Raw genomic sequence first — 26,921 nt, forward strand, 5'->3', positions numbered from 1 at the left:
CTTACCTGACAGCAGCATAGGGTCTTTGTCTGCCGACTTGCGCACATGGTCCGACTCGCCGGTCAGGGAGCTCTCATCGATCTTGAGGTCATTGCCTTGGATTAGCACACCGTCGGCAGGCAGAAGGTCTCCTATAGGCCAGCCCAGGCCAGAACCGAAGGCTATGGGTCCATGGGACCTCCCCACCCTTTCCTCTTCCTGCCTTTCCCAGGGGAAGTCCTATCATCTGGGAGAGGATTGGGGGTCTCTCTTCTTTCAGCCTCCTCTTTTGTGTGTGTGTGTTTGGGATCATCCACCTCTAACCATGTTGTCCAGCTCCCAAGGAACAGGGACAACACTTGTATCCCTATATTCTTCTATAGTATTAGAAGAATACCTCTCCAGAGACTGAGGCCAGCTTGCTTCCTGTGGGCACTGTTGTATCTCAAATTCCTTTTCTGCCCCTAATCACACCCCCTATGCTCCAATTCCAGGCCCCTGTGGGGGGAAACACACAGACTACTGGGGAGACAGTCTAAGCTGGGGAGGTTCCTCTGGCTCACCCTTCTCAGAAATGGCACTCAGGCTTTCTTGGCAGGGGAGAAGAAGATGGGTACACTTACCGTATTTGACCTGGGCAATGTCCCCCACCACCAGTGCTGCCACAGGGACCTGGAGGAGCTGTCCATTTCGGATGACAGTAAACTTCTGCTCCTGCTCAATACGGCTCTGAAGACCTCGGAACTGCTTTTCCTTGCTCCAGTCATTGAAGGCCGTGACCAGCACGACACAGATGACAGAGAGTAGGATGGCGGCCCCTTCGATCCAGCCAGCCTCAGCTTCTCCTTCGTCCTCCGCCCCACCAGATACATTCCCACAGGCTGTGTCCGAGGATGGAGGAGAACATGAAGGAGAGGTAAGGTCATGGGAACCAAGAGCTGGGACCCCTCTTTCTAGCCCAGAGCCTTGCCCCTCACCTTCACTTTCCTCTCCAGGTGGTGCATAGAAGGAAAGGCCCAGGGAGACGATGGCAGCCACCTCCAGGATGATGAGAGTCACGTCCTGCAGGGCTTCCCATACCAATTGCAGGAAGGTCTTGGGCTGCTTGGGAGGGATGAAGTTCTGCCCATAGATCTGCCTGCGTTTCTCTAAGTCATTGGTGTTGTCTGCCAGGCCTACACAGAGTGCCGGGAAAATGACAGAAACACAGAAGATGGCACAGGTTAGCCCTTGGTACCATAAGCATCTCTGACTAAGCTGCTGCTGCAGCAAGAGTGACCCTTGTGGCTCTCTGGCTAAAGCCTGCATCCCTGGAACTCCAGAGTGGATGCTTAGAGAAGGTAGAGTGGTACAGGCCAAGTACTACAAGCCTTTCTGCAGGCGCAAGACTAAGAATAGGGGACCAAGCACAGCCCTCACAGTGAGTACCCAGCCTGAGGAAGAGATGGTAACCCAGGCAAAGGGGCTATCATTTTCCTGATGCACTTATAAGACAGCAGGTCTAGGGAAGGAGGTCTTAGGCCTGTGGATGTCTCAATTGCTGAAACACTAGCCTACACTATGCACCTTCCATGTCTGCTGTCACTTCCATGTCAAAGTTATCTTTGAGGGATGCTTGCAGGGAAGTGCTAACACACAACAAAGGAAAGGACAACAAGGACCCAGGAGGATGCTATGTGGCCAAGGGTAGCTGAGATAGGAACAGAACAGAGCACCCAGTGGCTCCTTGGGTTGAGGGTGCGTAGAGAGGTGAATCAATATCGAAGTGGCTTCCGTGGATTTGTGGGGAGGTTACCAATCAAGGGGATCCAAGTAATATTAGCCCAGTTTCACCCAAGTGCCAAAGAATTGATCAGGGCCCTCTCTAGAGGGATCGGACAAAGTTATCTGTCTCCTAACACTTAGATTCCATGTCTCCTTGAAAGTGCTGGCCACTAGGCCCCACACAGACATGAAAGATGAGACTGTGTTTGAGACTCTGGCACCTTGAAAGTGAGGTAGCCTTTGGACCTTAGCCACTGTACCCTATGGCCTACCTTTTCCAAAGACATGCAGGGCTACCCAGCCTGATCTGCAAAGGGGGCAAGGCACAGGGGAACCAGGGACATGGGTGTATCCAGGAACATAGCTGTTGAGGAAGATAGAACAATGTCTTCCGGACATGGATAAAGGCCTACTTTCTAGAAGTTTCCCAGGCTCAGAGAAAATGAGTTTGAGAGCAAGTTCTTAGGTCCAGAGACCTACACAAGGTCTTATGAAGAGGGAGGCTTGGGAAGTCCTTCAAGATGAAAGAATGGGGTATGCAGGAAGAAACGAAGGCAGAGGTTTATGGTGTCTCATAGCTAGCTGTTGCCTGGGGAACCGATCCTCTAGGTTGTTCAGGGAGCCGGTTCTGCAGTTGGGGAGGAGGGACTCTTTACCAGCCCCAGAGGTGGCTGGAGTTTGAAAGGACCAGCACCAGGAAAGGACAGCAGAGTTCCACAAGGCCGAGATACCATGACACAGAGTTGAAGAGAGGATGACCCAAGGTCTGGTGCCCACAGTGCCCGGGAAGTACCCAGGCATATGGCTCCCATATACCTAACACCTTCTTAGGATGGGAAATGGAGATGGCCAAGACTAAGGGGACTGTCACTGGCTCATGCAGAGAACAGGAGAAGAAAACAGAGGAAAGGGGAGGAAAGGGAAGGAAAGGGAAGGAAAGGGAAGCTCCTCTCAGGCCTAACATTAGACACTTCAATCACTGTAGGGTCCAGGGGTAGAGAAGACCTTAACTCATGGCTCCAGGACCCTGGAGGTAACCTCCATGTAGATCTCAGACAAGTGAGAAATTGCCACAGCCTTACCCTTAACCTGGCAAATTTCTCTGCAGGCTGATCCAGCCCCTCCTTAGGTTCATCCAGGCCTATAGTGCTATACTCCAAAGGGACCAGCTCCACACTGATACCTAGTAGATGGGTGGTAGGTTGAAGTTCCCACCAGACAACTTCATGGCTTCTACCACCTGCTGAAGGAGTTGAGTGGTGATCAAAAGAGCCATCCGGTCCATTGAGCATGTACAGCAGGCAGAGTTTAGGAAAGCAATAAGACTCAGCCCCAGATCGCTCATCAATAAGGAAGCGCTGACTGTGGGCCTTCTCGGAGGAGCAGGGCGGAGCTTGAATGAAACTGAAGGACTGACAAGAGCAAAAGTTGCAAGCAGCACAGCCTTGGCACGTCCATAGCATCCAGCCACAGTGTTCTTCCCACCCAGAAGGGCTGCAGCTGTCCCTGTCTTTCTCTTCCTGCCCTCGCTGAGCCTGGGCTGGGCTGGCATCTCAGATTTCTACTAGGGCCAAAGACCTCTTTCTGAAGTCCCACAGCTTTCCTAGTAAGATGTTAAGAAGAAAGGCTGGGCCTCCTCAGCTTGCTCCCTACCCCCACCACAGCTTTCCCAGCAGGTTGTCTGGAAGACCTCAGTCTTTTCCCCCAGATTGAGCCTTTTCGCCTTCAACTGTAGGAGCTATGAAAGACACAACATTACAAGGAATGCACCAGAACTCTAAGCTTCTAGACACTTAGGGTCTACACTGCCCTTGGCCTGGAGACCCCAGAGAGGGGAAGTGATCCATGTTAGCTTCTAGAAAGTCTGAGACCCATGGCACCATGTGACTCTGCTTCCTGATTGTCCTGCTTCACATGTCCAGACTGTTCCAAAAGCCAGTGAGGCCCTTAGTCCCTTTCCCGCAGAAACTCACTCCTTCCCCTCCTCTGCCTTGTCCTTGTCCTTGGATTGCCCTTGCTACTGCAGCAATTCCCCTCTCATCCTCTGCCTGAGACTAGCACTTGCCTTCAGATTGACCCTGAAGCCTTGGCCTTTCTGTAGGGTTGGGGGTCCCAACAGCTGTCACAACTGTCATGGTACCATTGCTTATGGGTGTGGTAGAGAAGGCAGCTATGGTCCTTCTGGTTTCAAGCATGTGCCCACCTAGCAGGTCCAAGACACAGGGACAGAGGCTGGGTGGTTGGCATGGACACAGATGGGCTGTTTGCCCAGAGCAGAGGCCAGATGCCATCAGAATTGGATTAGGATCACATTGTGTTGGCTCTCAGCTAATCTGCTCCCTCCTTCTTTTGACTGACGGTGGAGAGCAGATAAGACAGGGGCAGAGTGCAGAGCCCCCTAACTAGCCTACCGGGAGACTCCTGACCAAAAAAGACAGGCAGACCTTTTTTCAGGATGGGTTCTAGAATCCTTCTGAATCTCCGCAGAGCTAATAACTGCCAAAGTCCTTTCCACCAACATGCCACATACCTACCTGGCCCACTTTTCCTCTGTCAAACCCCTTCCGGACCCCAGAGGATTGCCATGGGGCCAGAAGTACAGTTAAGTCTGCCCCTTCCATTAAGAAGGCCTGCTGAGGAGCCTGCCTGCTCGAGGCTTGCTGCTTGCTGCACTGAGGAAATGGGGGAGTAAGAATCACCTGCTCCTGGCCCCAGACAGCTGGACCTTAGGAGCTAGGGGGAAGGGCTGGTCCCTGGGCTGCCATGGGGACATAGGGTCGCAGAGGCCTATCAGGGACTGAGCCACCCACCTGGGCACCTGCCCTTCTCCATACCCACCACATTTATAGGCATCAGACAAGCCTTGGAGCTCTGTGACAGAATCGGGCAGGTTCCCAGGGGCCTTGACATTTTAAATATTTAACAAGGCCTGACAGGCAGAGGGAAGAGCTGCCAGCCAAAGCCCATCTGCTTCCTTTGATCTGGGAGAGGCCAGAGCCCTTGTAGCTAAATGACCCTCTACCCCAGCCTTCTCAGAGGCCCCAAGTCCTCAAGGGGGTGGGTGGGCAAGGAGGAGGACGGAAAGAGAGCCTTTGGCATGAAGCCCAGCCATCTGCTCTGGCAGAACAGTGTTTCAGGCTGGAGTATGCGTGTGTGCTGGGCAGGCTGAATAGGTTATCCATGGATGTAGCAGCTCTGCAACTCTACAGTTAAGGAAGATCCCGATGACCCCGGGAGGCCACCTTGCCTGTAGTTCTTAGCCTGGCCCTTGGGCATGCCTTCTCCCATCTCTAATACTTCCTTGGGCCCATGCACCACTTCCAATAGATACATGATGCTTTCTTCAATCCACCTAGGGCAAGGCTAGAGTAAGAGCATCTGGTGTGTGTCCTAGAGGCTCAGAATGGGGGCAAGGGCAGAACAAGGAGGCTTGAGGTGATGAGCATGAGTGTTGCAACCAAAGGACTGATTTAGAAACAAGAATGGGCAAGGCCTGGTAATGGGAGGGACAGAGGAGCCAGGGAGCCGGAAGAACCCAGGTGGTGGCTAGGATTTGCAGGATTGGGTGGGCCAAAATGCCACCACTGAGATGGGTAACTGATAAAATCAATTAGCAGTGTCTGGGAAGCAGGCCTGGCATCAGGTTGGGAAAACTCCCACAATCCTGCCAGGCCAGTGTCAGATGAACCAGAAAGGGTTCCAACTCTTGAAATCTGGGGCTAGATTTGGCTCTTTGGGGACTCTAGTCTCACAGCAGACCCAGGCATCAGGGAGTTGAAAACCTAAGAGGACAGCCAGAGTATCCACTCTAGATACTCTAGAGGATGCTCACCATGTTTCTTCTCCAGAAGCCCACCAGTGTGATCCTGGCAGTGCCTCAGACTTGCACCTCACTGGGACAGCCTGCAGCTGCTGTCACTATATACGTGTGTGCTCATCTATGCTCATATGTGCTCATGACCAAAGGTCAGTTTCATGTGTCTTCTCAGTTGCTCTCCCTCTAACAGAGGCCATGGCTTCCTCCTTCTTCGGCAGAAGACAGTTGACACTGCTCTGTTTCTTGAAAAGAATCCACGGTTTCCATTTGAACCTTTCGTGGTTCTCATCTGCCCTTCCTTCTCTTTTTTCTTGTGGGGTGGAAAACAAGTGATCACAGAGGTGGGAGGAGGCTCATCTCACACCCTCAGAATTTAGTAGCCCTGCACAAGGCACCTTCCAGTCAAGACAAAGTGACTGAGCAGAAGGCAACAGTCAGGGGCTGGGTTTCCTCCAAGGGTCAACTCGCCTTACCTCCACAGAGCCGTTCAAGCCAGTCAGAGCAGCAACACAGAGCTCCAATTGTGTTCCAGGGGTAAGGCAGACCCCGAGTCCTTTCCCTCCCCAAACTCGATGAACTTACCCTCAGTAGGCGAAGTCTTCAGCCTCCTGCACAGCCCACTGACATCTCCGTAGGCTTCCTGAATCTTCTGCAGTGCCTCGGCACCTCGGAGCTCCATGAGGTTGCGTAGTTCTGCTAGTGTGCACCCAAAGCCACCTACATGGGGCATTTCCCGCTGCTGCTGGGGTTTGGGGTGGAACTCGATGGAACTGTTTGCCATGTCCCCCATCCTGTCTGTCAGGCCTTCTCACAGGTGCAGCTTTGACTCAGTCGCAGTTAGGGACAGGTGGCCCCCTAAGATCCCAGTGCTGAGGTGAGGCAAGGTGGTGGTGGGAAAGAGGCTAAATGAGAACACCTGAGGAGAACGAGGCAAGAGGAGGTCAAGGGACTGGTTCAGACAAAATGGACATTTCTCCCCATCTTCATTCAGTGTACTTACTCTGTGACTCACAAATACCAGATTGACCCACTAGATCAGCCCCCATTGTCCTGTCTATCATGAGCATCCAGAGTTAGAGGGTTTGTTAGGTGGGAAAGCAAGGAGTAGTGGGGCCCTTCTGTCACCAGCACCAGCCAGCTCTCACTGCCTCTCTAAACCATTTGTAAGCCTATTTGAAGTAAGGCAATTTGGGGTCATCGGTAGCTACTCTTGCTTCATATGCCCAAGAGATCAGGGTCCATCACCACTTCTTGCTTGACCCTCCCACCTACTTCTTATTCTTTTCTGAATAAGACTTGCCCAGTGCCACTGCCATGATCTAAGTCCCCAGAAGTCCTCAGTGGCTCAGGCTTGTGTTGTCCAGGGCTCCAGGGGATAGACTGAGCCCTGGAAAGGAGCAGCTGTGCTCCTTGTCAAGGTTGAGTGGGCAGGGTGTTTCCGCAACCCTCGGGGTTCCTGGGGATAGGAGGCGGAGCGGAGGCCCAGTGGAGAGCAGAAAAACGGGTGAGGGAGGGAAGGAGGTAAAGAGAAATGGATAGGTAAAAGAGAGTAAGGATAAGGGGAATCCAAGTGGAGGTGACCAGCACAGAGCATGCAGGAGAAAGTTCAAAGCAACCACAGGTCACTAGTGACTCTGCTGATATTCTGCTCCCTAGTGTATTGCTACCACACCCCAATGAAGGAGCTAAGGTTTTCCTTTCTAAAAACATCCGGCTGGGTATGGTGGTGCACACCTTTACTCCTAGCTACTTAGGAGGCAGAGGCAGGTGGATCTCTATGAGTTCGAGGCTAACCTGGTCTACACAGCAAGTTTCAGGACAGCCAGAGCTGTTACACAGAGAAACCATGTCTCAATGAAAACAAAAAACAAGACAAACAAAGCCATCCAGACCCCCAGCAGGTTGTAGCACCTTCCCCTTCTGCAGGGCTTCCTGAGGCTCTTATCTCCCTATCCTCCACACCAGTGCTCCTTACCTTACCTAGAAACGGCTGCCTCTGTAGCTGCCACCTGCAGCCTTCCTGGAGTCTGACAGTGGGGCCATTAGGCCCTATTGGACCTGCCCTCCTCCTGCAGGGCCACATGCCAAACTTGCCATATTGGTTCCCCTAGAACTGAATTATTCTCAGAGCACAAGGCTTTGGCCTTTGCTTCAGTAAACAACCGTCCTGGCAACATGCTTGGCTGGACTAGACCTCTCACCTTGGGGAAAAATATTCCTGGCTCAGAACAATCCTCTCAAAAACCAGAGCTCAGATATTCATCTGGGTTTCTGATCTAGAACCACCCAAGGCAAAAAAATAAAATAACCCAGAGCCTAGAAGAAAGGCAAAAAGGCTCTCATGCAGCTAAAATAGAGGTGGTTAAGCCCATAGCCGTCACTGTCAGGAGGGTCCAGTGGGTTACAACCTTTGAGCCCTACCGGGTGCCATGAACTGAGAATGTCACATCTAGAAGAGCACAGGCATTGCGGGGTAGGAGGGTGGGCAATGAAGAATTCCCATACATGCTCCAAATATGGAGACTTCGGTTCTCAAGAAAAAAGTGTATGTGCCTATTCACAAGGTCTGCTGGGCAGTGTGAAGGACACTTAGAAAATGTTCATCCTAATTGGTCACCATTTCACAATTTGGGCATCCTAACAATAACTGTTCTGTCACTTTCTACATGGACCAACTTTCACTTCTGGAAGATGTAGGTTGAAAATGGCAAATGCGAGATGACTTCCCCATCTTCTCTCAATCCCGTGCACCTCTTCCACCAGTTTTTCCAGTTGGTTATCTTATATATATTTCTTTGGTATCTATTACATGGCAGGCACTGACTTTTTGTGCTAGAGGTTGACAAAACTAAACTAAAGTCCCGGCCGGGGTTTCAGGGAAGGTCACTAGGAAGGACAAAGAGAAAAAAAGACTGAAAGGAGAAACAGCTAAGCAAGGCCAGGGGAGGGACAGGGACTGTGGCCCTTCTGCTTGGTTGGGCAGCAGCAGCCTGAAACAGTGACTCAGGATGACAGGGGCAAGTAGTGGGTACACAGGAAGCTGGGCAGAGCGTGCTTCTTCCACTGGCGCTCTGTGACTTTGCCATGTCAGCCACCTAGAAGGGGGTGACAAGTATTGCTCAATTGTCAGTGCAAGAAGTCAAGGCTTGGTTAAGGGAAACGACAGAGTTAGAGGAAATTGAGACTGCAGCCTCAAGATAGGCTTGTTAGCTTTCCACTGATACCTGCCTTCCCCAACCCCTACCCCAGGTGGCCTTGGCTTAGGATGGTGTCCTGACTGGTGCTCCTCCTCCCTCCTGTCTCTGACCAGAGCTCTACTGCTCCCCAGAGCCCCAGTGCAAAAGCAATTGGATGTACCTGTCAGATTTGTGTTCTGTCCTCTACTACTTCCGCCACCCCCAGCCTGCTGGCTGCTGGAGAAGATGAATGGGTCTAGTTTGTCAGGGTAGACACTGTTTTTAGTCGGCCCAATCCCCCTATGAGTCAGCTTCTTAGGCCCTAGTCAGACAAGGCTGGAGGAAAGGCCAGATCAACAGGACTATAAGTACCCAGGTACTGGCAAGTGAAATCATAGAAGGGTCCTCATTGGCCCTCAGGCTCTTTCAGTCTTTGTGGAGGGGTGGCCAGTACTCGCCTCAGGCTTTGATGCTTTCAGAGGCAAGGGCTCAGTACTGTATTCACTCACCCCATGCTTGAAGCCTCAGGGCTCCAGCTGAGAACCTGCAAGTCCCCAGCTGAGTTGCCTAAGGACTCCACAGGGACTCTTTGGGAAAGGGAAGTCAGATGAAGGATTTTACTCCTTGGAAGCCCATTAATCTTTTCAGCCATTTTGTCCACCTGGAAATAAGGATGCTCTTAGGCCTGGAGTGTGAAGTGAACGCTTACATGGGTGCATGCTCTTCAGAGCAGGTATCTGTAGGTCACAACTACAGTCGCCCAGATCCAGGAGTCCTGGAGGAGGCCAGGGCTCTCCTAATGTAACTGAACTATTTTTGGCACCCCCTCCTCCCTGTCCCTGACCTGCAGCGTAGAAGTACTCCCGATTTTGAAATTCTGTCATCCCTGAATATGGCTGGACCTTTGGTGTCTCATAGTAAGGGTCCTGGGTAGAGAGGTCAAGCCATGTTACCTCCCTGCTCCTGTGTGACTGTCCTGGGGTCAAGTTGCCCTTGCCACTTCAGTATCCCCGAACACCTTGACTGCCAGTTGTGTCTAGCTCCTTAACCCCCATCTCCCACTAAACAACCCTGGTACCCTGCTTGCCAGCAGAGGAATCTCCCTATAGGCTAGCAACTAGTGGTCATGCTGTCCCAAAATCCCCTTTCCCTGACTCGGGCACCGCCACTCTAGGAAACTTTTCCTGTAGTCCACGATTGGTTCTGTCACACAGTTTCATTCTCCAGCCCCAATCAAGAAGACCAAATTCCTTCAAAGCACCTTTCGGCTCTTCCTCTGCCTTTGGCTTACCCACACCAGTCTACCACTGGCCATCACCCCCTCTACCAGAGACCATTTGAATTTCAACAACTCATCCTTCTCTCTCATCACCAATGGCTTCCTTTAGTTACAGTTACTGTGGAATGTTCTCTAGAATGTATCTACCAGTTAGTTTTCCAGTCATAATTAATTGCTGCTGAGCTCAAGATCCCATGATCCATTCCGACTTCCCAGGGCTGGGCACAACCGTGAACAGAATTGCCTTTACCTGCATCCTTAATTCTTTGAGACACATTGTTGACCACTGAGTTGACAGAGTTCACAGAGTGGTCTATTGCAGATGACGATGGGGTTGGAGGAATTAGTAAGTGGATGCCTGGTCCACAGAGTAGGAGCTTGAAGCTCTGGAAGGTGGCCGCATGAAGCCAATAGGAGTGGGCACTCAAATTTTCCTCATCTTCATTCACTCAACAAACCACAGTTCAGATAGAAGGCACCAGTTAAGGGGAGGCCTCCTGTGGTGACTCCTGACTGCTGCAGAGAGCAGAAGCCATATGTTCTCTTCATCCCTGGCTTGTCTGTAAACGTGGATGATGGCCGCTTCCAGTTTTAATAAGTACAGCAACCATCTCTGAAGTGACCAAAACCAGAAATGACCGGGCCTATCAGTTCTGTAGGCCTGACAGAATTTCCGGCCTGGGCTGGCTGCTGAGAGTGGCCTGTAGGCAACGAAAGGGCAGGGAATGCACCATTTCTGTGCTCTCTCATCTTTCCGACCTTAATTAGCTTAATTGAATTGAGAACCTCCTCAGAGGGGCCCTTGAACCTTCTGGCATTTGCTCCATCCTGGCAGAAATTGGCCACCATCATGGGGTAGAGAGAGCAGAAACCTACATTGGGTTCCCTGGTTTAGCTCACCCTCACTGTGTGACCATCACACAGATTCCTTCTGGTCTCTTCCCTCTAACACCTACTCTTCTAGTGACTCAAATCTGCTTGACCAGAAGACCAAGGCTCTTCCTTTCTGGTTCGTTCTCTCTCTCTCTCTCTCTCTCCCTCCCTCCCTCCCTCCCTCCCTCCCTCCCTCCCTCTCCTCTCCTCTTTCTCTCCCTTTCTTCCTCTCTCCTCTCTCTCACCACCTTGAATGGATTCTCTGCCAGCTCCGTCAATTTTATATGTGTCCTGCCCCTGACCCTAGACAGTCCTTGCCCTTCAAGAAGCGGTGCAGGTCCTGAGGGAAGGACACTCTGCTTCTAGGCTTCCTCTAGTGACACCACTCTTAGAACTGACCTTTCAGTTGCCAATGTCCATGCAGTAACAATACCTACAATATCCACCAAGGCTTTCTGTGACTCACTGTGCACAATACCCGTTTCACATAGGGGGAATTAGGGCTCGGGTGGAACCAGAGACCTCGGGTATCAAACGTTTGCTTGATGGCCGGAGGTGAGTCTCATCTGCCCACGTTAGGACACCTTGTTTCTGCCCTGAGCAGCTCCCCTAGCAGGCTCAGAGGGAACCCTTTGGGTTGACTTGCTCTGTGGAGCTGCTTTGCCTCATATTCAGAAGGTCTAGGAAAAGAGAGCAAAGCCCACTGCCATTTCCCATGTCAGAACTAAAAACACATGCATTAAAATCCATTACACTGTCAAGTTAGAAGCAGTCAAAGGCTGCCCTCACCGAGCACCAGCCAAGTCTGTGGGGACACATGGCCCATACTAGTGGTGGGATATCTGACCACCAAGTGCTGCCATTGTTCATGGGGTAGATACAGCTGGACACCAGCACCAGTTTTACGCCCAAAAGTCCCATTCCCAAGTTGTTTCCTAGTTTCTGGATCCTGAGAGATAAGAACAGTCCCCTTGCACAAATCCAAGTGTATGGTGCCTGGACTTTCCAGTGTCCTGGTGCTAGAGCCAGGTCCAGGACCTAAGGCAACAGTCCATCCTGGACGGGCAGCAGGCAGAAACCTGGGCTGATGTGGCATGTGCTTTTAACTTGGGCCCCCTCACCACCCACTAGTATCTCCCTATGGACTCACCAGGTTAGGACTCAGCAGTGTGACTCACTTGGGCTTCCTTGAATTAATAGGCCCTGGTCTGTCTCTATCTCCAGGTACCTGGAAAACACCAGCCTGCCCATGTGGTGGAGAGAACAGATCCAGAAGCAGGAACAGAGGCCTAACCCCTGCCTTATAGTCAGACATCCCAGCCACACTTGCACACTGGGTGGGGCCTGGGGCCCAGCTAGGGAGCAGGTGGGGAGAAGGTCTGGGAGGAGAGAATCTTGCAGGGCAGCTGGCTGTCCACTCTAACATGATGGGGCAGATATAGGCTTGGCTTGGGGCCCTGGGGTGGTGCTTTAACCCTTGACTTTCCACAACTTCCCTCTCAGCACAGGGCCCTTGTCTTCTTGGCCACTTCTGCTCCACCTCTCTGCTTGATGCACCTTGGTGACCACCCAAGGACAAGGCATGCATGCAGCCAGAGAGGGGGAGGAAAGAAGCCAGGCAGAGAACAACCTCATTAATATTTCAGAGACACTGTCACTGCAGCTCCTGAGTCCTCACAGTCCCACCACTTTTGCTCGTAGAGAGAGGAGGATGGGAAAAGAGAAGGAAATAAAACCGAGAAAACAGATTTAAAGGAATAGCCACACCCCCATACTCCATTTCGTCCTCCCCCTATTCCTGGTATAATCTGTACATACTCTGCTATTGCTGCCACCGCTGCAGAATAGCTCTAAGCCCAGAACAGCTTTGGGCAAAAACAATAATAACAGAAGAGGGTCAACTGTCACCATGGTACTCCCTCCCTGCTCACTCATTCACCTGCCTCAAGTCCTGCCCTTGCAGGCAAGTCTACCAAGGCCACCTGGAGGATGGCTGGTGACTGTCAGCATAGTCATAGAGCCCCTGCTCATTATGCAGAAAGACCAATGTATACAGGAAAAGTGGAAGTCCCTGTTGAGGATCCAGCCAAGGAGTATGGATCCCAGAAAAGCCCACACCCAGAATCATGGGGTTGGTAGGGATCCAGACATTACTTAATTTTACCCTTGCTTGTGGGTAGGTCAGTATCAAACTGATGGTCAGTTGCTTTAGTCTCACCTATGGCAGCCCAGGCAAGCAATGAATGGACCTCCCTACCTGGAGAACTGCCTACTCCAAAAGGGGGATTTGGGACCTCCTCCCAATCTAACACCCCTCAAGAGCATCCCATGACCAGCCAAGTTTGTGATTACATATTTGTCTGCTTTCAGAGGTTCTGGGAGAGCCCCAAGCTCTCCAGTCAAAACAGGCCTCAGGACAGAATGATAGATACGGCAACCACAATGCAATATACCATGTCAGCTTCTGAAAAAAATTCAGCATCATATTACAGCAGCTCATCTCTTAAGAGTAGAAAGCAGGGTTTCATGCAGACTTGTATAGCCATGTTTGCAAAAACATTACTCACTATAGCTAAAAGGTGGAAGCAGCCCAATGTCCATAGATGGATGACTGAACAAACAGACTGTGTGTCCCTCCATTTGCATATAATGGAACATCATGCAATCTTTAAAAGGCAGGGAATTCCCACGCATGCCATGCTAATGTGGTTGACGTAAAAGGATAGAGACTGTCTGGCTTCACTTCTGGGAGGCCCTGAGAGTCACTAGCCTTCCAGAGACAGGCAGTAGTTAATAGGATAACGGGTGCTGAGAACTGGGGAGGAGGATGAGGAGCTGCTGTTTAGTAGGGCTGAGCTGAAGCTCGGGACAATGGGCAAGTTCTGGAGATTGATGGTGCTAATGGTGGCACACCAGTGAGGATGTGGGGCATATTTCAAGTCTTTTGGCTCTAATGGTGATGTCCTGTTTCATGGTGTGTGTGTGTGTGTGTGTGTGTGTGTGTGTGTGTGTGTTCCATAATGCCAAAAGGAAATAAGTCCAACCAACCACTTTTCTCATTTGTGTCCAAGGTGGTAGACAGGAGCCTGAGTGGTTTCCTGTGGTATCCTAAGTCATACTGCCTCACCTCCTAGGCAGGTCAAATCAGTGGTTCATTGTACTCACGTGGAAATGAGCTTGTACGGAGACTCCTCTCAGGAAAATGTAACCTAAGGAGCCCCTTCCTCATGTGCCCTGCTCATATCTTATAGCTTCTATGTCCTCATCCCTGCTACTTGCTGCCTGCCACTACCATTATTGCCCACCTACTTGGACCACTTTTGTTTCTGTCTTGTGGTGCTAGGGGCAGACCCCCTGGTCCAAGCATTCTAAACAAGTGGTCTTTCACTGTCATGTCCCAGATTTCTCTCCTGCTTGGAAATGATTGGAGCAGGCCTGTAGTCCCATTCTTGGACCTAATGGCAGAGTTGCCTCGAGAGCATGAAGCCCAGTCCATCCTCAGAAGGGATGGTCTAATCACTTGGAGGGAAAATCTGGCCTCAAGATGGGTGAATTCTTTATACAAAATAGAACTTTGGAAGAAGATCCTGTTGGTCAAGACTTGTAATTCCAGATACGTAGTGGACTGAAATGGGAGAATTGAAAGTTCAAGGCCTGACTGAGCTTTAGAATGAATTCAAGGTCAGTCTGTGTAACTTAATGGGAATCTGTCTCAAAACAAAAATAATAAAAGAAGAACTGGTGTGGTGGTTTGAAAATGGCTTCCAAAGGGAGTGGCACTATTAGGAGGTGGGGTTTTGTTGGAGTAAGTGTGGCCTTTTGGGGGAAGTATGTCACTGTGGAGATGGGCTTTGAGGTCTCATATATGCTCAATCCACGCCCAGTGTCCCAGTTCACTTCCTGTTGCCTTTGGCTCAAGAGTAGAACTCTGAGCTCCTTCTCCAGCACCACATCAGCCTGCATACTCCCATGCTCCCCACCATGATGATAATGGACTAAACCTCTGAAACTGTAAGCCACCCTTAATTAAATGTTTTCTTTTCTAAGAGTTTCTGTGGTCATGGTGTCTCTTCACAGCAATAGAAACCCTAACTAAGACATCTGGGGACACAGCTCCATAGTAGAGCTCTTACTTAGTCACCATGAGCCCTGAGTTCAACTCCTTGTGCCAAAAATAGCTTTGGGAAGTGCTAACAAACTCCCAGAATGTTCTGAAAGAGATTGTATGATATTTTGCTAGCTATATGTCTTGCTGTCCAATTCAGTGGCTGTACTTTTGACTCCTTTACAGCTACATATGACTATGTAACTACACTTTGGTCAATGGGATATAAACAGAAGTGACAGGGACAACTTCAAAGTTCAAGTTGAGGCATAAAAGAGAAGGGACATACTCTCCCCTGCTCTTCTTCTGCCTGTTAACTCAAATGCTGGTGTGAGGATCAGATGGTAACAGTTATCTTGTGTCATCTTGCACATGGATCTATGTGTATCATATAGAAGCCTACATCCTTATAGACTAAGAAGCCATCACAGCGGACACAAGTTGCACAGCCAGGAATGAACTTCTTTGCTCACACAGCTGCTCTTATTCCTGATCTTCACTAAAGAGGGTAGCCTCATAACCTGAAGATATTGGAAATGCAGAGGGAAGAACTAGAGCCCCCACCTTCACTATGTGCCCAATTCAGGCCTAGATGTGGGGAACTGGGAGCCTTTCCAAGCTTTCCACTTTCATGGGATCCCTATGTAGCACGTGAGCATCTGTAGTCTGGCTCCCTCTTACCTGTGGTATTTGACACTGTCCTAGCTGTTCTAGTCAAAGCAGAAAGAGACAAAAGGCCAGTCCTGTTACATGCAAGCCAAGACATTGTGGAAATGATTATGATCGCCCTGCACAATGAGGCTCTATGTTAAGAGATGGGGATGCCTATTGTGGAATAGAGGCATCTAAGGAATAGAGATTGAAGTGCTTACTTGGGGTCATATTGTCAACAAGGAGTAGAGGCTGATGTAAACTTGAGTAATTTGGCTTCAGAGGATTCTGTATCGCTCTTCTGCTAAGTGACTGCTCAGAACATCCAAGAAAGCAATGGACACCTGATTAGAACCAATTCAAAGAGTTAATAAAGTGGCTGGATAGGCAGTGTCCTTGCGAAGCTCAAGCACTGGCTGCAGTCACGCAGCCTATTTGAAAACAGGACTTCATTTTTCCTTGCTGAGTTGGTATGCCCTCAATGCAGATCTTCAGGGGGCTTGACCCATTGTCCTGGAGGCTTCCTCCTGACCATTAGGTCAGGGAAAATAAAGCAAGGCAAAGCTCTTTGTTCAGTCTGTTAGTTTTTACTCACATATATTTCCCAAACCTTCCATCTCTGCCTATCCTGAAGCTGACATCAGCCAGACCCCAGAGTTCAAAGGTCAGGACCAGGCTCCACTGTTGAAGCCAGAGGCCATCCCTAGGTCTGCTTGGATCCCACATTGCTCTGGGGTCCCTAGAATATTTTTGTGGGATGAGTCAACATGCTTACACAAGTGGTTCTTACAGTGCTGCATGGCCCTGAGTTACAAAGGGAAGTTAGCAACTCCCTTCTGGCTGGGGCCATGCAGTATAGTTACTGGGGTCATGACTCTACATGGAGAAAGGGGACAGTCATTTGTTTTTTGCCAGAGAAGGCAGAAGCTGAAAAAGGAGAGAGAGAGCAGGAGCTGGAGAAGCCGATGGGCAGGAAGCATAATGACACTAATTATCCAATTACAGCGAGCTGTGCAGGCAGAGAGCTGCATTGCAGCAGGAACCAAGCCAGGCCCGCGCCCCGCCCCCGCACGCGTCTGCCACACGCAGGCCCCCACTTTCCTCCTGCCCTGAAGCACAGACAGCTGGGCAAGCCTGTGCTCTCTAGAGGGGCAAGGAGACCCGAAGTCACCACAGCTAGCCTCCGTGAAAGCCTCCTGCCGAGGAGGCAGCAGGTTCTAATCCTCCAGTCCACCATATCCAGAAAACTCCCTGCTGGAAGGAGGGACACCCAAATCTCCCAGCTCTGCTGGCTACTGTGGTTCCAGTCCAGTCCCAGAGTCAGCCTAACAACCGGAAATAACCAAGGCCTAAACAAGTAATTAAGGAAATTATAGACAGCTGGAAGCCACTGGGGCTACAGGCCAGGCTGAGTCCTTCCAGTCAGGGACTAGATAAGAAGACTACCAGGACATGGATGTGCCCTCTTGGGGAAAGAAGCCTCATGTGTGTGTCAGGGGGGTTGTTTCTGGAAGCAGGTTAAAGTCCTTGGGCCAACAGGCAGATGCAAGAGTGGGAAAAATCCACTGGTGTCAAGGTCAGGAGCTGGAGGTGTAGGGGTCCCAAATGCTCTGGAAAAGGAGTTGTAAAGAAATGGGCTTGTCACTGCGTGGAATTCTGAGGCCACAGGGGTCTCCAAACTACCTTTCTTTCTTTTGAAACATCCGTGACCATGCTTAGAAGAGGTCAAGGATACTGGGGATAGAAAAGACTAGAGATGGGAAGCAACAGCCGCTGCCACATCTTTGACTCAGCCTCAGCATCCCTTCCCTAGGTTGTTCCAACTGCTGCCTATTGGCAAACACAGTAACAAAGGAAGAAAAGGCCAGTGACCCATGGTGGTCCTGAGAAAGTACACCTCAGAAACTGCAGCTCCGGGAGGGTCACCTAAAAGGCTGTTCGTACACCTCCAGCATCCTTCCCAACCCCAACTGGCTATGACAGCAGGACTTGAAGGTCGCCCGGGACCTGGCTGCCACCAGGATAACATAAACTGAGCTTTGCACCACCAAAGTCATGCAGTGTCTGTGGGGTGGCCTGGGAGGGATAGGTCCTGAAGAGGTCCCTTCACATTAGGGCACATGAGCACTAAGTCAGGGATCCAAGTGCACTCTTAAGCAAGCCACAGAGGTCATCAGGGGCCCAAGGCAGGCCCTCCTCTAAGTTTCCCTGTAGATGTTCATGGATAGATGCTCTATGAAGCTGAGAGTGTGAAGAGGCAGTGATAGGTAGTGATGCTGCAAAAGGCTTCTCCCGGGAGGTAGACACAGAGTTTCTTTCACTCATCCCCTAAAGTGACTCCAATGGTGCTATGGTTCTGCTTCCTCTTCAGAAGGGTAGCAGGGAACACAGGGGAGAGCCTGTGGCCGAAGAGTTCTGACCATGCCGGGACTCACATGTCCAGACATCCCAATAGACCTCCTCAGGGACCATCAGTCCAAGGATCCTTAGTAGCCACCCCTGGCGAGCCCTCTCTCCTCCCTAGACCAAAGACTAGAATGTGATAGCTATTCTTGCTCTGCCCTCCCAGGATAGGTAGGGCCTTTTCCAAACTCATGTCCAGTCAGTGTTCATTGAGCTGGAGGCCAATGAGTCATGGGCCACAAGGGAGACTAGATGGTGTGGGAGAAGTGCTGAGGACAGGGTTGTTGTGTCTGTGTAACCCTTTCCCTTGTTTTCTGCACTAAGTTACCATTCCTAGTGACAGTCTCCCTCCTGGAAGTCCCCAGGAATTGAGGATCCTGGACCAGCTATTCCTGGGCCATAGTCATCTCTTCCGGACCTGTGGCTCCAAGCCAAGATGTAGTGTGTCTGATCCCACATTCTTCTGGGAGGAATGCAGCTGAAGTCCATAGACATAGGCAGTCAGTTTGAGGCCTGAGATATGACACAGAATCCTTACTCTGCCATGGAAACAGAACTGTGCTCTGAAAACACCAAATGGTTTCACCAGGGCTGGCCTAATTTAGAGCAACAGATGCTTCCTTTCTCTGTCATGTCCCATGCCACCACCATCATGGCCCTGATCATCCATCCATGCAAACTTTGGTTCAGTAGTATCGAACTAAACTCAACATATAACCTAGGTCTGGTTTATGTCAAAATACCAGAGCACAAGTAATTTTGAGTTCTGGGATACTTCAGGGACTAACAAAGTTCCAAAGCAAGTTCAAAAAGGAAAAATGGGATGGCTCACTCTCAAATACTCTTTATTCAGGGAAACCAAGAGGCCAGTAGCCACCATTCATCAATGGGTATGGAATGGCCACAGAGCCTTCTCCATCTCTCCTTTTCCTGGAGTCCCTCCTTGCTGTCTGTTTATTTAGTCAGGAAGCTCTGGTCGTGCTTTTGCAGTTCAGGAACTCCACTGATACCAGCAGGCATGTCAATGGGGAAGGGGAGATTTTGAGAGGAAGATGAAAGATCCAGTATAAATTCTCCAGGGAACAAGTGCCTTGATAAAGAAAATGAGGCCCTGTGGCTAGCAGCCTGACTGAGGGGACACATTGCTTTCTCAGTTCATAGTCCTGAAAAGGAATTTCTTTTGGATTAAACGAGGTTCAGTAACTACAGCTCAAGGACCAAATCCAGCAAATTTGTGCTTGTGAATAAAGTTTTATTATCACATTGTCATACCCATTTATTTTATATGGTCTGTGTCTATGTTTGTGCTTTCATAAAGAGCATGGTAGCTGGGATAGAGACCATGTATTCTGCAAAGTGGAAAATATTTACCATCTGACACTTTACCAAAGAAGATACTGACCCCTGGATTAGAGACTTAAATATTTTAACAGCTGTGAGATCACATATAAATACATACTTATATGTACTTATATGTGATCCCATACTTATAATCTCAGTTATTGGAAAGGCTGAGACCAAAAGGACTGGAACTTCAAAGCCAGTCTGGGTAATAAATTAAAACTCTAAATTTAAAAAGAATTAAGGAAGAATGTGGGTGCAGCTCAGTGGGGGCATGCCCAAGGCCCTGGCATCAATCCCCAGTACAGAAAGAAAGGAAAAAATTAAACATCTTAAGAAGCATAACTACAAAAGAGGAGGGAGAGAACAAACTCAAAATTGATAGTTCTTAGAATTTTGTAAAGAGATCATATAATGGCGTTGGAGAAGCAGCTTAGTGATTAAAACTCCTGGCTGCTCTTTGCTGTTCTTACAGAGGACCTGAGTTCGATTCCCAGCACTCACTTAGAGGCTCACAGTCATCTGGAACTCCAGTTCTAGGAGATTTGACACCATCTCTGGCTTCCTTTGGCACAAGCACAGACACATATGTAAACAAAACACATACACATAAAATAAAAATGTTAATTAAAAAGAAGAGATTCTGTAAACCTAGAATCCAAGTAAGATATCACAAAAGTGTTTATCTTATGAGTTGAAAAAAATCAAAAGGCAAAGAATCAAGAGGTTAGAATGTTTTGCAGCAAATATATCATACCATGATTTCCCTTGTATCAATTAATTTCCTTGATTCAAACACGCAGGAAAAACATTAAAAAACTCAGTAAATAAAGTTAAGACCAGGTATTTTACTAAAAACAAAATAGTTTAAAAACGTGTAGAAATGTTCACTCTCAATGGTAATTAACTGAAGATAAAGCAAAGTAGATGTCTTCTGACCTAGATACCTATGGCAGTTTGTTTGACTGGAATACCTAAAGCTGGCAAGGCCACAGCAAATGAGCCCTTCTGGCACATTTAGAAGCCCTTCTGGAGAGCCACTTGGCAGGCTATACTGTTGTCTGGGTCCTCTCCTCAGGACAGCATGAGTGTTCTCTCCCAAGATGATCAGCAGAGCCTCATGCAAAAGAGTGAGACAAATCTGGCTGCCTAGATTTCCAAAAATAGCCAAATAATTAAGAGAATTACAATGCCTTGAGAGAATACTATTTTGCCATTAAAAATTGTAATTACTGAGGACTGCCCTGATACAACAGCGTGCCTGATAATAACTGTCAGATGAGTGAATGATCATTTGCAGTGTCTTTGTGTCACAGTTCAAGTTGATTTTTTGTGGTGAGTACTTTAACAAAGTAAACTATGTCCATTTTGGAAAAAAAGCTCATTTATGAAGGATTATATTAATAAAGAAAATGCTTATTAAAGTAAAAAATAGATCACACAATTGAGTTCATGGTTTAATTTCAGTAATGTGAAAATACATAGTTTATGCAAAGAAAAGAGAGCAGAAGTAAGTCCAATAGAGTGGAAAACTGGCTTGTACTTTGCTAGTAGAATGAGGTGGAGAGGAGCTTCCTATATCTTAGGTTTTTTTATGTTTTATTTTTTAATAGTTAAAAAGGAGTATGTCTGTAAAACATTTTTTAAAAATAGGAGGAACATAAATGTTATTTTTTAAACCCCATCTATATAGAGCTTCCCAGGCCTCTAAACTGTGGCCTCCTAGTCCTGACTTCTGTTTCCGACTACCAAACGCTGGGAGTACCCTGGGCACACGGTGGGGTCTAATTAGCACCATCAAGATTTTGTAGTGTTAGGATTTGGGGCTGGATCCAAGTTGGGTGTGTGTGAGGACCCCTGGAGTCAACAGGATGCCTGGCACAATTATTCACACACCCCCCCCCCCCCAGATAAGTGGGCTTTATGCTCTTAAGTGTCCAGGTACCTGAAATGGTTCTCAGGAAGCATTGCTCTGGCCGTAATGGACTCTTCAAGGAATGAATGAGCTTACCTGGAATGTCCACATCTGTCTCTATTACTCCCTTTCAAGGAGTCAGGAGAGAGTGGCTCAGGGTCTGTGTAGGGACTTTGAGTTGACCTTGTTGAGCATGCAGGAATGACTAGATAGTCTCTAGTTCCTGTGACCAGTCTAGCAAGCGCCAGCCCCGCATGGCTCCTGAGAAGTTGTCTAGCTAAGTCTGAGTTGCTTAGGCAGGATGGGCAGGGCAGGGGTAAAGTTGGGGACTGTGCTGTGACAGATGCAACCTGGCCTCAAAGCCTCACAGCCTCCACTGAAGCTGCTGGATCCAGCCAGCTGGGTGCTTTGGTAGCAGCAGCATCTTTGTTGAACACTGTGAAGCTCATTTGCTTTCCGCACCGCTCTCACAGAAGCAGACACAGGGACAAGGGTCACTAGAAATATGGTTGATTGACTATGGAACAGAGTCCCCAAGGGCCATCACACCAATAAGACGTGGCCCCTGGCATAGCTGGGCACATCTCGACAACAGAATACATTCATCCTGGCACCTTGTATCCTCAGTTGTTAAGCCCTCTGATCAGAGTCTGGCTAATCAAAGAACACTCCCTCAAATGTTCATGAGTACCCAGAACTCCCTGGAGACTTCATTTCTGGCAGGTTTTCTGGGAAATCGTGAGCCAGAGTTGGACTAGTAGCTTGAATGCCACAAGGAAGTGCAGTACAGGTAGCTTTAGGAGCCATGTCAGGATTTAGGTCTGCATACAAGCTGAGGTGGTACCTTTGGACAACAATGGGAACATTTATTTATACCTCCTCATCTGATAGGGAAGCCAGCAGCCATACATGGCTACTAAATACTTGCAACGCATTCAGTGCAACCGTAGATGGGGACTTGTAACTTTGTTTAATTAAATTCTTACTTATGGATAATAAATGGCATATCAGATAGTGTTGCTTTAGAAAGTGTCTCAAGACTGTGACTCATGAAAGAACTCATTTGAAGAAATGGTCGTCCATTTCCTGGGAGAACCAAGAACAGCGAATTTGATATCCCTTTGAAAAAGGCACACTTCAGGCTGGAGAGATGGCTCTGTGCTTAAGAGCACTTACTGCTCTTTCAGGGGGCCTGGCTTGGTTCCCAGCACCCACATGATGGGTTTTCAACTGCCTGTAACTCTAGTTCTGGAGGATCTGATGTCCCCTTCTGATCTCCCCAGGTTCCTGCATGTATGCGGCATGCACTTACATGGTGCACATATACACACTCAAGCACACACGCATACACACAAAATAAAAGAAATAAATATTTTAAAAGAAGAAAAGCTTGAGGTAAATGACAGTAACACCCATTTTCATACCTTTGGTTTGGGCACAAGTCTCCAGAAAGCTTTGGGGCTCCAAGAGAGTTTAGTTGCTAGCGCTGAGAATCTGCCTGAACCGTGTAGCTCGAGTTCAGTTTCGTCATCTCCTCAGCCATGTGACCTTGGACTTGTTCCCCTTCAACCTTGGCAAGGTCTCAGATGCCCAAATTCCTCTACATCTGAGAACCAGCACTGCCCACCCAACAGAAGGTACCCCGGCAGGGGAGGGCTATCCAGCTGGGCACCGTTGGCCTGGCTTACACTGGCCCAGCCAGGGCAGAGAGGAGCTGGGAAATGACAGGGGTCAAGGAGGAACCATGTGTTCATTGCAGGTCTTGATTTCTCATGGCCAGTCTGGGGTACAGCTAGGGCTCACTCTGAAGTCAGAGATGGCCCTGGAGGGTCTTTAGGGGGCTTTGGTGCCACAGTCCATTCATTATCTTCTCTTTTTAGGGGTGTCCCTGAAGGCATCACATAGATAATTTATTGAAAGTGAATCATTCTCCATGTGCTTTGGATGGGTAGAAATTTTATCCTTTTCCCTCAGTGGGCACATGGGTGGGGACACCAGTACCACAACTCCTGAGCTGCAGAATGTTTCTAAGAGTCTGTACTCTACCCCAGAAGTGTTCCCCAGACAGTCAGCTCAAACACTCAGTGTTCCCTTCAGTAAAGTTCAAAACATATTTCTAGAGACAATGGAAGAAACTTCTGGAGATATCACAACAGGTGTTTTTGCCATCCTCTGACTGTGTGACCTTGAGGAAGTTATCTAACTTCTCTGGGCCTCAGTCTGTTAATCTGTCAACTGCAGATAAGGACAGCACTTGCTTTATTCAGTTATTATTTCAGCGAAGGACAGGACAAAGGATGTCTGTGGAACACTCAGAATAGTATCTGGTACAAGGTGACTCCCATTGTTAGTGTTCTCGCTGTTGCCATTTGATGTGCTAGTTACCTGGGATGGAGACAGCCATCATTTCTGAATCATAGGCTCCACCAGTTTAAAATCAGAACGGGTATACAGTACAGCAACTTGCTCTGAGAGGTGGTGGTGGGCGATCAAGGTAAATGGCTGGAAGAAGTTGGACCTGGCTACATTACCTCTAAGAGTCCAGCTAAGATCATCTCATAGCAGTCATACTTGGAGGGGCTTTGGTAGCTCATTACAGCCCACTTTGGATGCCTTTCTGACTGGTTGGGCTAGATTTGGAATATTGTGCAGTGATCCATAGGCTGGCCTCTCCTGCTCACTTGTTCACTTGCTGGCTAACTTTTCATCTCTTCTGCTCTCTCGAATGATTCAACCTAGCATCTCCAGCTAGGAATCTTGAAATGTCAGTGCAGGACCTGCAAGGTGCACCCTGTTCCTCAGATTTAGATATGGAAAGAGACTCAGTCAAGGTCATAGAAACCATCAGGCATAGAGCAGGCACCATACCCTGGAGCCCCTGTCATCAGAGACCAAGATAGTTGTCTGCCACAGGCTGCTGGTGCTCCTGATTGCCCCTAGGGGTTCATAGTGGCATTCCCTCTGTTGAGGCTGGCGTTCTTCCAAACATACTCCCAGCTTCAGGGGCTCCCTTCCCCAAGGACTGGCTCTCCTTCTGGCTCTGTGCAGAACCCCCTCCCACGTCCGCCCTGCTCCCATCTGCCTGCCTCACCTCCTCTGTGCTAGAGCATGGCTGCCTTCCACTCAAACCACCTGGCAGGGCTGGGATTGGACCAGGTGAAGCTGATCAAGACTGCCTGTGCCTTTGGCCTTCTCCTGCCTCAAGGCTAGTGGCAGGCAATCAATGCCCCAGGACCACAAGTGCCCAGTTCCTTCCGACTGACCAATTGGCTGTCCTGGTGCAGACTTGAGGGGTCAGTTTCACCCTTGGCTCCTCTGCTAGGCCTAATCTGGGCCCCAAGGGAACTTGACAGCCTCACAGATCACTCCTCCAAGGTCCCCTCTCCAAGCCAGGGAATCTTAGTTTCCTTGTCGAGGGAGGGTGATAGTGGTGGATGTAAATACTTCAGTTCATGAATATGGTTGATGGAAGGCTCCACCAGGGAGTCCAGGAGCCTGCGTAGAACCATGTGTGGATGCAGGAGGAGCTCAGGAAGGAGGTGATATGGCATTATTCATACACACAGCCCATAGATATACAGAAGCTATCTGCTCAAACAAAACAAAGAGACCTTCATCTATGCCCTCAGTGTACTGTCAAGCCTCTCCCCTCCTAAAGCCTCAATGATCTTGTCTGTGAAATGGGAACAGAGATCAAAGTTTTTTATCGTATTATTGAGCCTGCAGATCTAGCAGAATCAAGGTCATGAATGTGCCACACAAAAACCAAGTGCCCACTCTGTCAAGCCCGTGCCAGGCACCTGGGAAGTTCATGTAGATTAAGAATCAAACCTTTGCTTTAAATGGTCACATAATAGAAGGGGCAAGGGCAGAGATCCAGACCCCAGAACTATGGGTGGGGGTGTATGTGCAGGTGGTATCAGCAGGCTGCTGCCAAAATCCTTGTACAGAGCTAGGGGAGACTGGGATGGAGACTTGATTATGTAGCAGCTCACTTTAGGTCAGAAACTCAAGGCCCCATCTGTGAAAGAAGTAGTAGCTTCCTTCAGGGTCTGGTCTTGGAGTGGCAAACATTCAGTGGGAAGGGGAGATCCTGGCCCTGCCTACCTTGCAGCAGGAGAGTGAAGGAGGCATGCTTGCATACTCCCGTACCTTCCTACCCTGAGTCCTCGGCCAGAGCTCTGACAGGAAGCTCCTGCCTGCCTGTCCTGCCCAGGTGAGGCACCAAGACCCTGACCCCGGACCCTGCCTTCTGCCTCTCCCTGTTGGCTGAGTCACTAAGCCCCATAGTGGCTCACAGGAGAGGGAGACCAGGACATAGAGAGAGGAGCATGTTTTCCTGGGCTCCAGAGATGATGCCAGTGACTCCACATCCTGGAATAGCAGAGCTGGAGCCTTCAACCCCAAGAACACTGAGGTTCCCCATCACAGAAACCCTCTGGCCAAGGTCACACAGGTGAGGAGAGGAAGGCAGCTGTTGGCAGAGATAAAGGACTTGTTCAAGTGTGCCTCCGCCACTTGCCAGTGGCACTGTCCATGCCAGTAGCAGGGTCAGCTGGGCAGCTATGTGGGCGTGCAGGGGACAGTGTAGGAACATGTGAGGGGGAGGATGATACAGTGCGGGGAGGCAGGGGGAGGGGTTGCCTCGAAGCCCTGGGAAGGTGTGTGCGCAGGGACTAGACTCTTGGCCCAGGCCTGGCGCCCCTGGCTATGCCTGCCTGGAGCCCCAGCCCACAGCCCGCAGCCCCCAGCGGCCTTGTTCCCTAGACACAAATGCGCGTGCGCGCGGGATGCGAGGTGCAGGGTGCGGGTGCGGGGCGCTGCCCGCCAGCTCTAAGGCCCCAGGGTGACGCGCACCCATACTGCCGCAAGGACAGGCAGGCAAGGCCCTAAGGCAGCAGGTGCCTTGGGGCGGGATCCTGCGTACCCCACACCTGCCGCCGCGCCACCTGCTGGGCCGCTCTCTCGCCCCCGCCAGCTAGCGCGCCCACCCCTTCCACGCCCGCCTGTGCGCCCCGGGCACCACTTACCCCGGCATGGGCACAGCCGCCACTGCGGCCTCTGCTCTGGCTGTCGCTGTTTCTGCGGGAGGGCGCCTGGCGGGCAACAATCCGCTCCAAGGACGGAAGGGCCCGGGCACGCGGCGGCCTGACCAGCAGTGCGGAGCAGGACCCTCCGCAGCAGGCGAGGGCTGTGGCCGAGTACTCCCCACGCTCCGCACCAACGGCGGCGACGCTGCGCGCTCGCTCAACTCCAGCCGCAGCTCTAAGCACGGAGGGAGGGAGGAAGGGGTGGGGGAGGGAGGGAGCTGGTGGTGGTGTTGATGGTGTTGGTGTTAGTGGTGGTGTTGGTGGTGGTGTTGGTGTTGGTGGTGATGGTAGAGGAGGAGGAGGGGGAGGAGGAGGGGGAAGAGGAGGTGGTGGTGGTGGAGGTGGAGGAGGAGGAGGAGGAGGAAGAGGAGGTGTTGGTGGTGGTGGTGGTGGTGGTGGTGCTGGAAGAGGAGGAGGATGAGGAGGAGGAAGAGGAGGAGGAGGAGGAGGAAGAGAAGGAGGAGGAGGAGGAGGAAGAGGAGGAGGAGGAGGAGGTAATGGAGGGGCAGTGCACTGGCGAACAGGCTC

At 50.1% G+C, this 26,921-nt stretch overlaps 1 protein-coding gene across 11 annotated transcripts in view; it reads right to left on the reverse strand.

Annotated features, from left to right (window-relative positions):
* Positions 1–26,554, reverse strand: part of Atp2b3 (ATPase plasma membrane Ca2+ transporting 3) — a 71,946-nt gene extending 45,392 nt beyond the window's left edge. For 4 of the 11 annotated variants that reach the window (XM_048457538.3, XM_085684779.2, XM_085684783.2 and 1 more), the window contains exons 1-5: positions 26,334–26,553; positions 6,143–6,476; positions 957–1,154; positions 603–860; positions 6–131 (exon numbers count right to left, since the gene is read on the reverse strand). In XM_048457538.3, coding sequence (XP_048313495.1) covers positions 6–131; positions 603–860; positions 957–1,154; positions 6,143–6,350 — 790 coding nt within the window. In that variant the 5' untranslated portion in view covers positions 6,351–6,476; positions 26,334–26,553. Of the gene's footprint in view, positions 1–5; positions 132–602; positions 861–956; positions 1,155–6,142; positions 6,477–7,540; positions 7,633–15,865; positions 15,983–26,333 lie in introns of those variants that run through there. The other 7 variants (XM_048457535.3, XM_048457540.3, XM_048457539.3 and 4 more) reach the window with 4 other exon arrangements.
* Between the last annotated feature and the right edge of the window lie 367 nt (positions 26,555–26,921).

Source organism: Myodes glareolus, chromosome X (genome assembly GCF_982192425.1).
Source record: "Myodes glareolus chromosome X, mMyoGla1.1, whole genome shotgun sequence".
In the NCBI taxonomy this organism is placed as follows: domain Eukaryota; kingdom Metazoa; phylum Chordata; class Mammalia; order Rodentia; family Cricetidae; genus Myodes; species Myodes glareolus.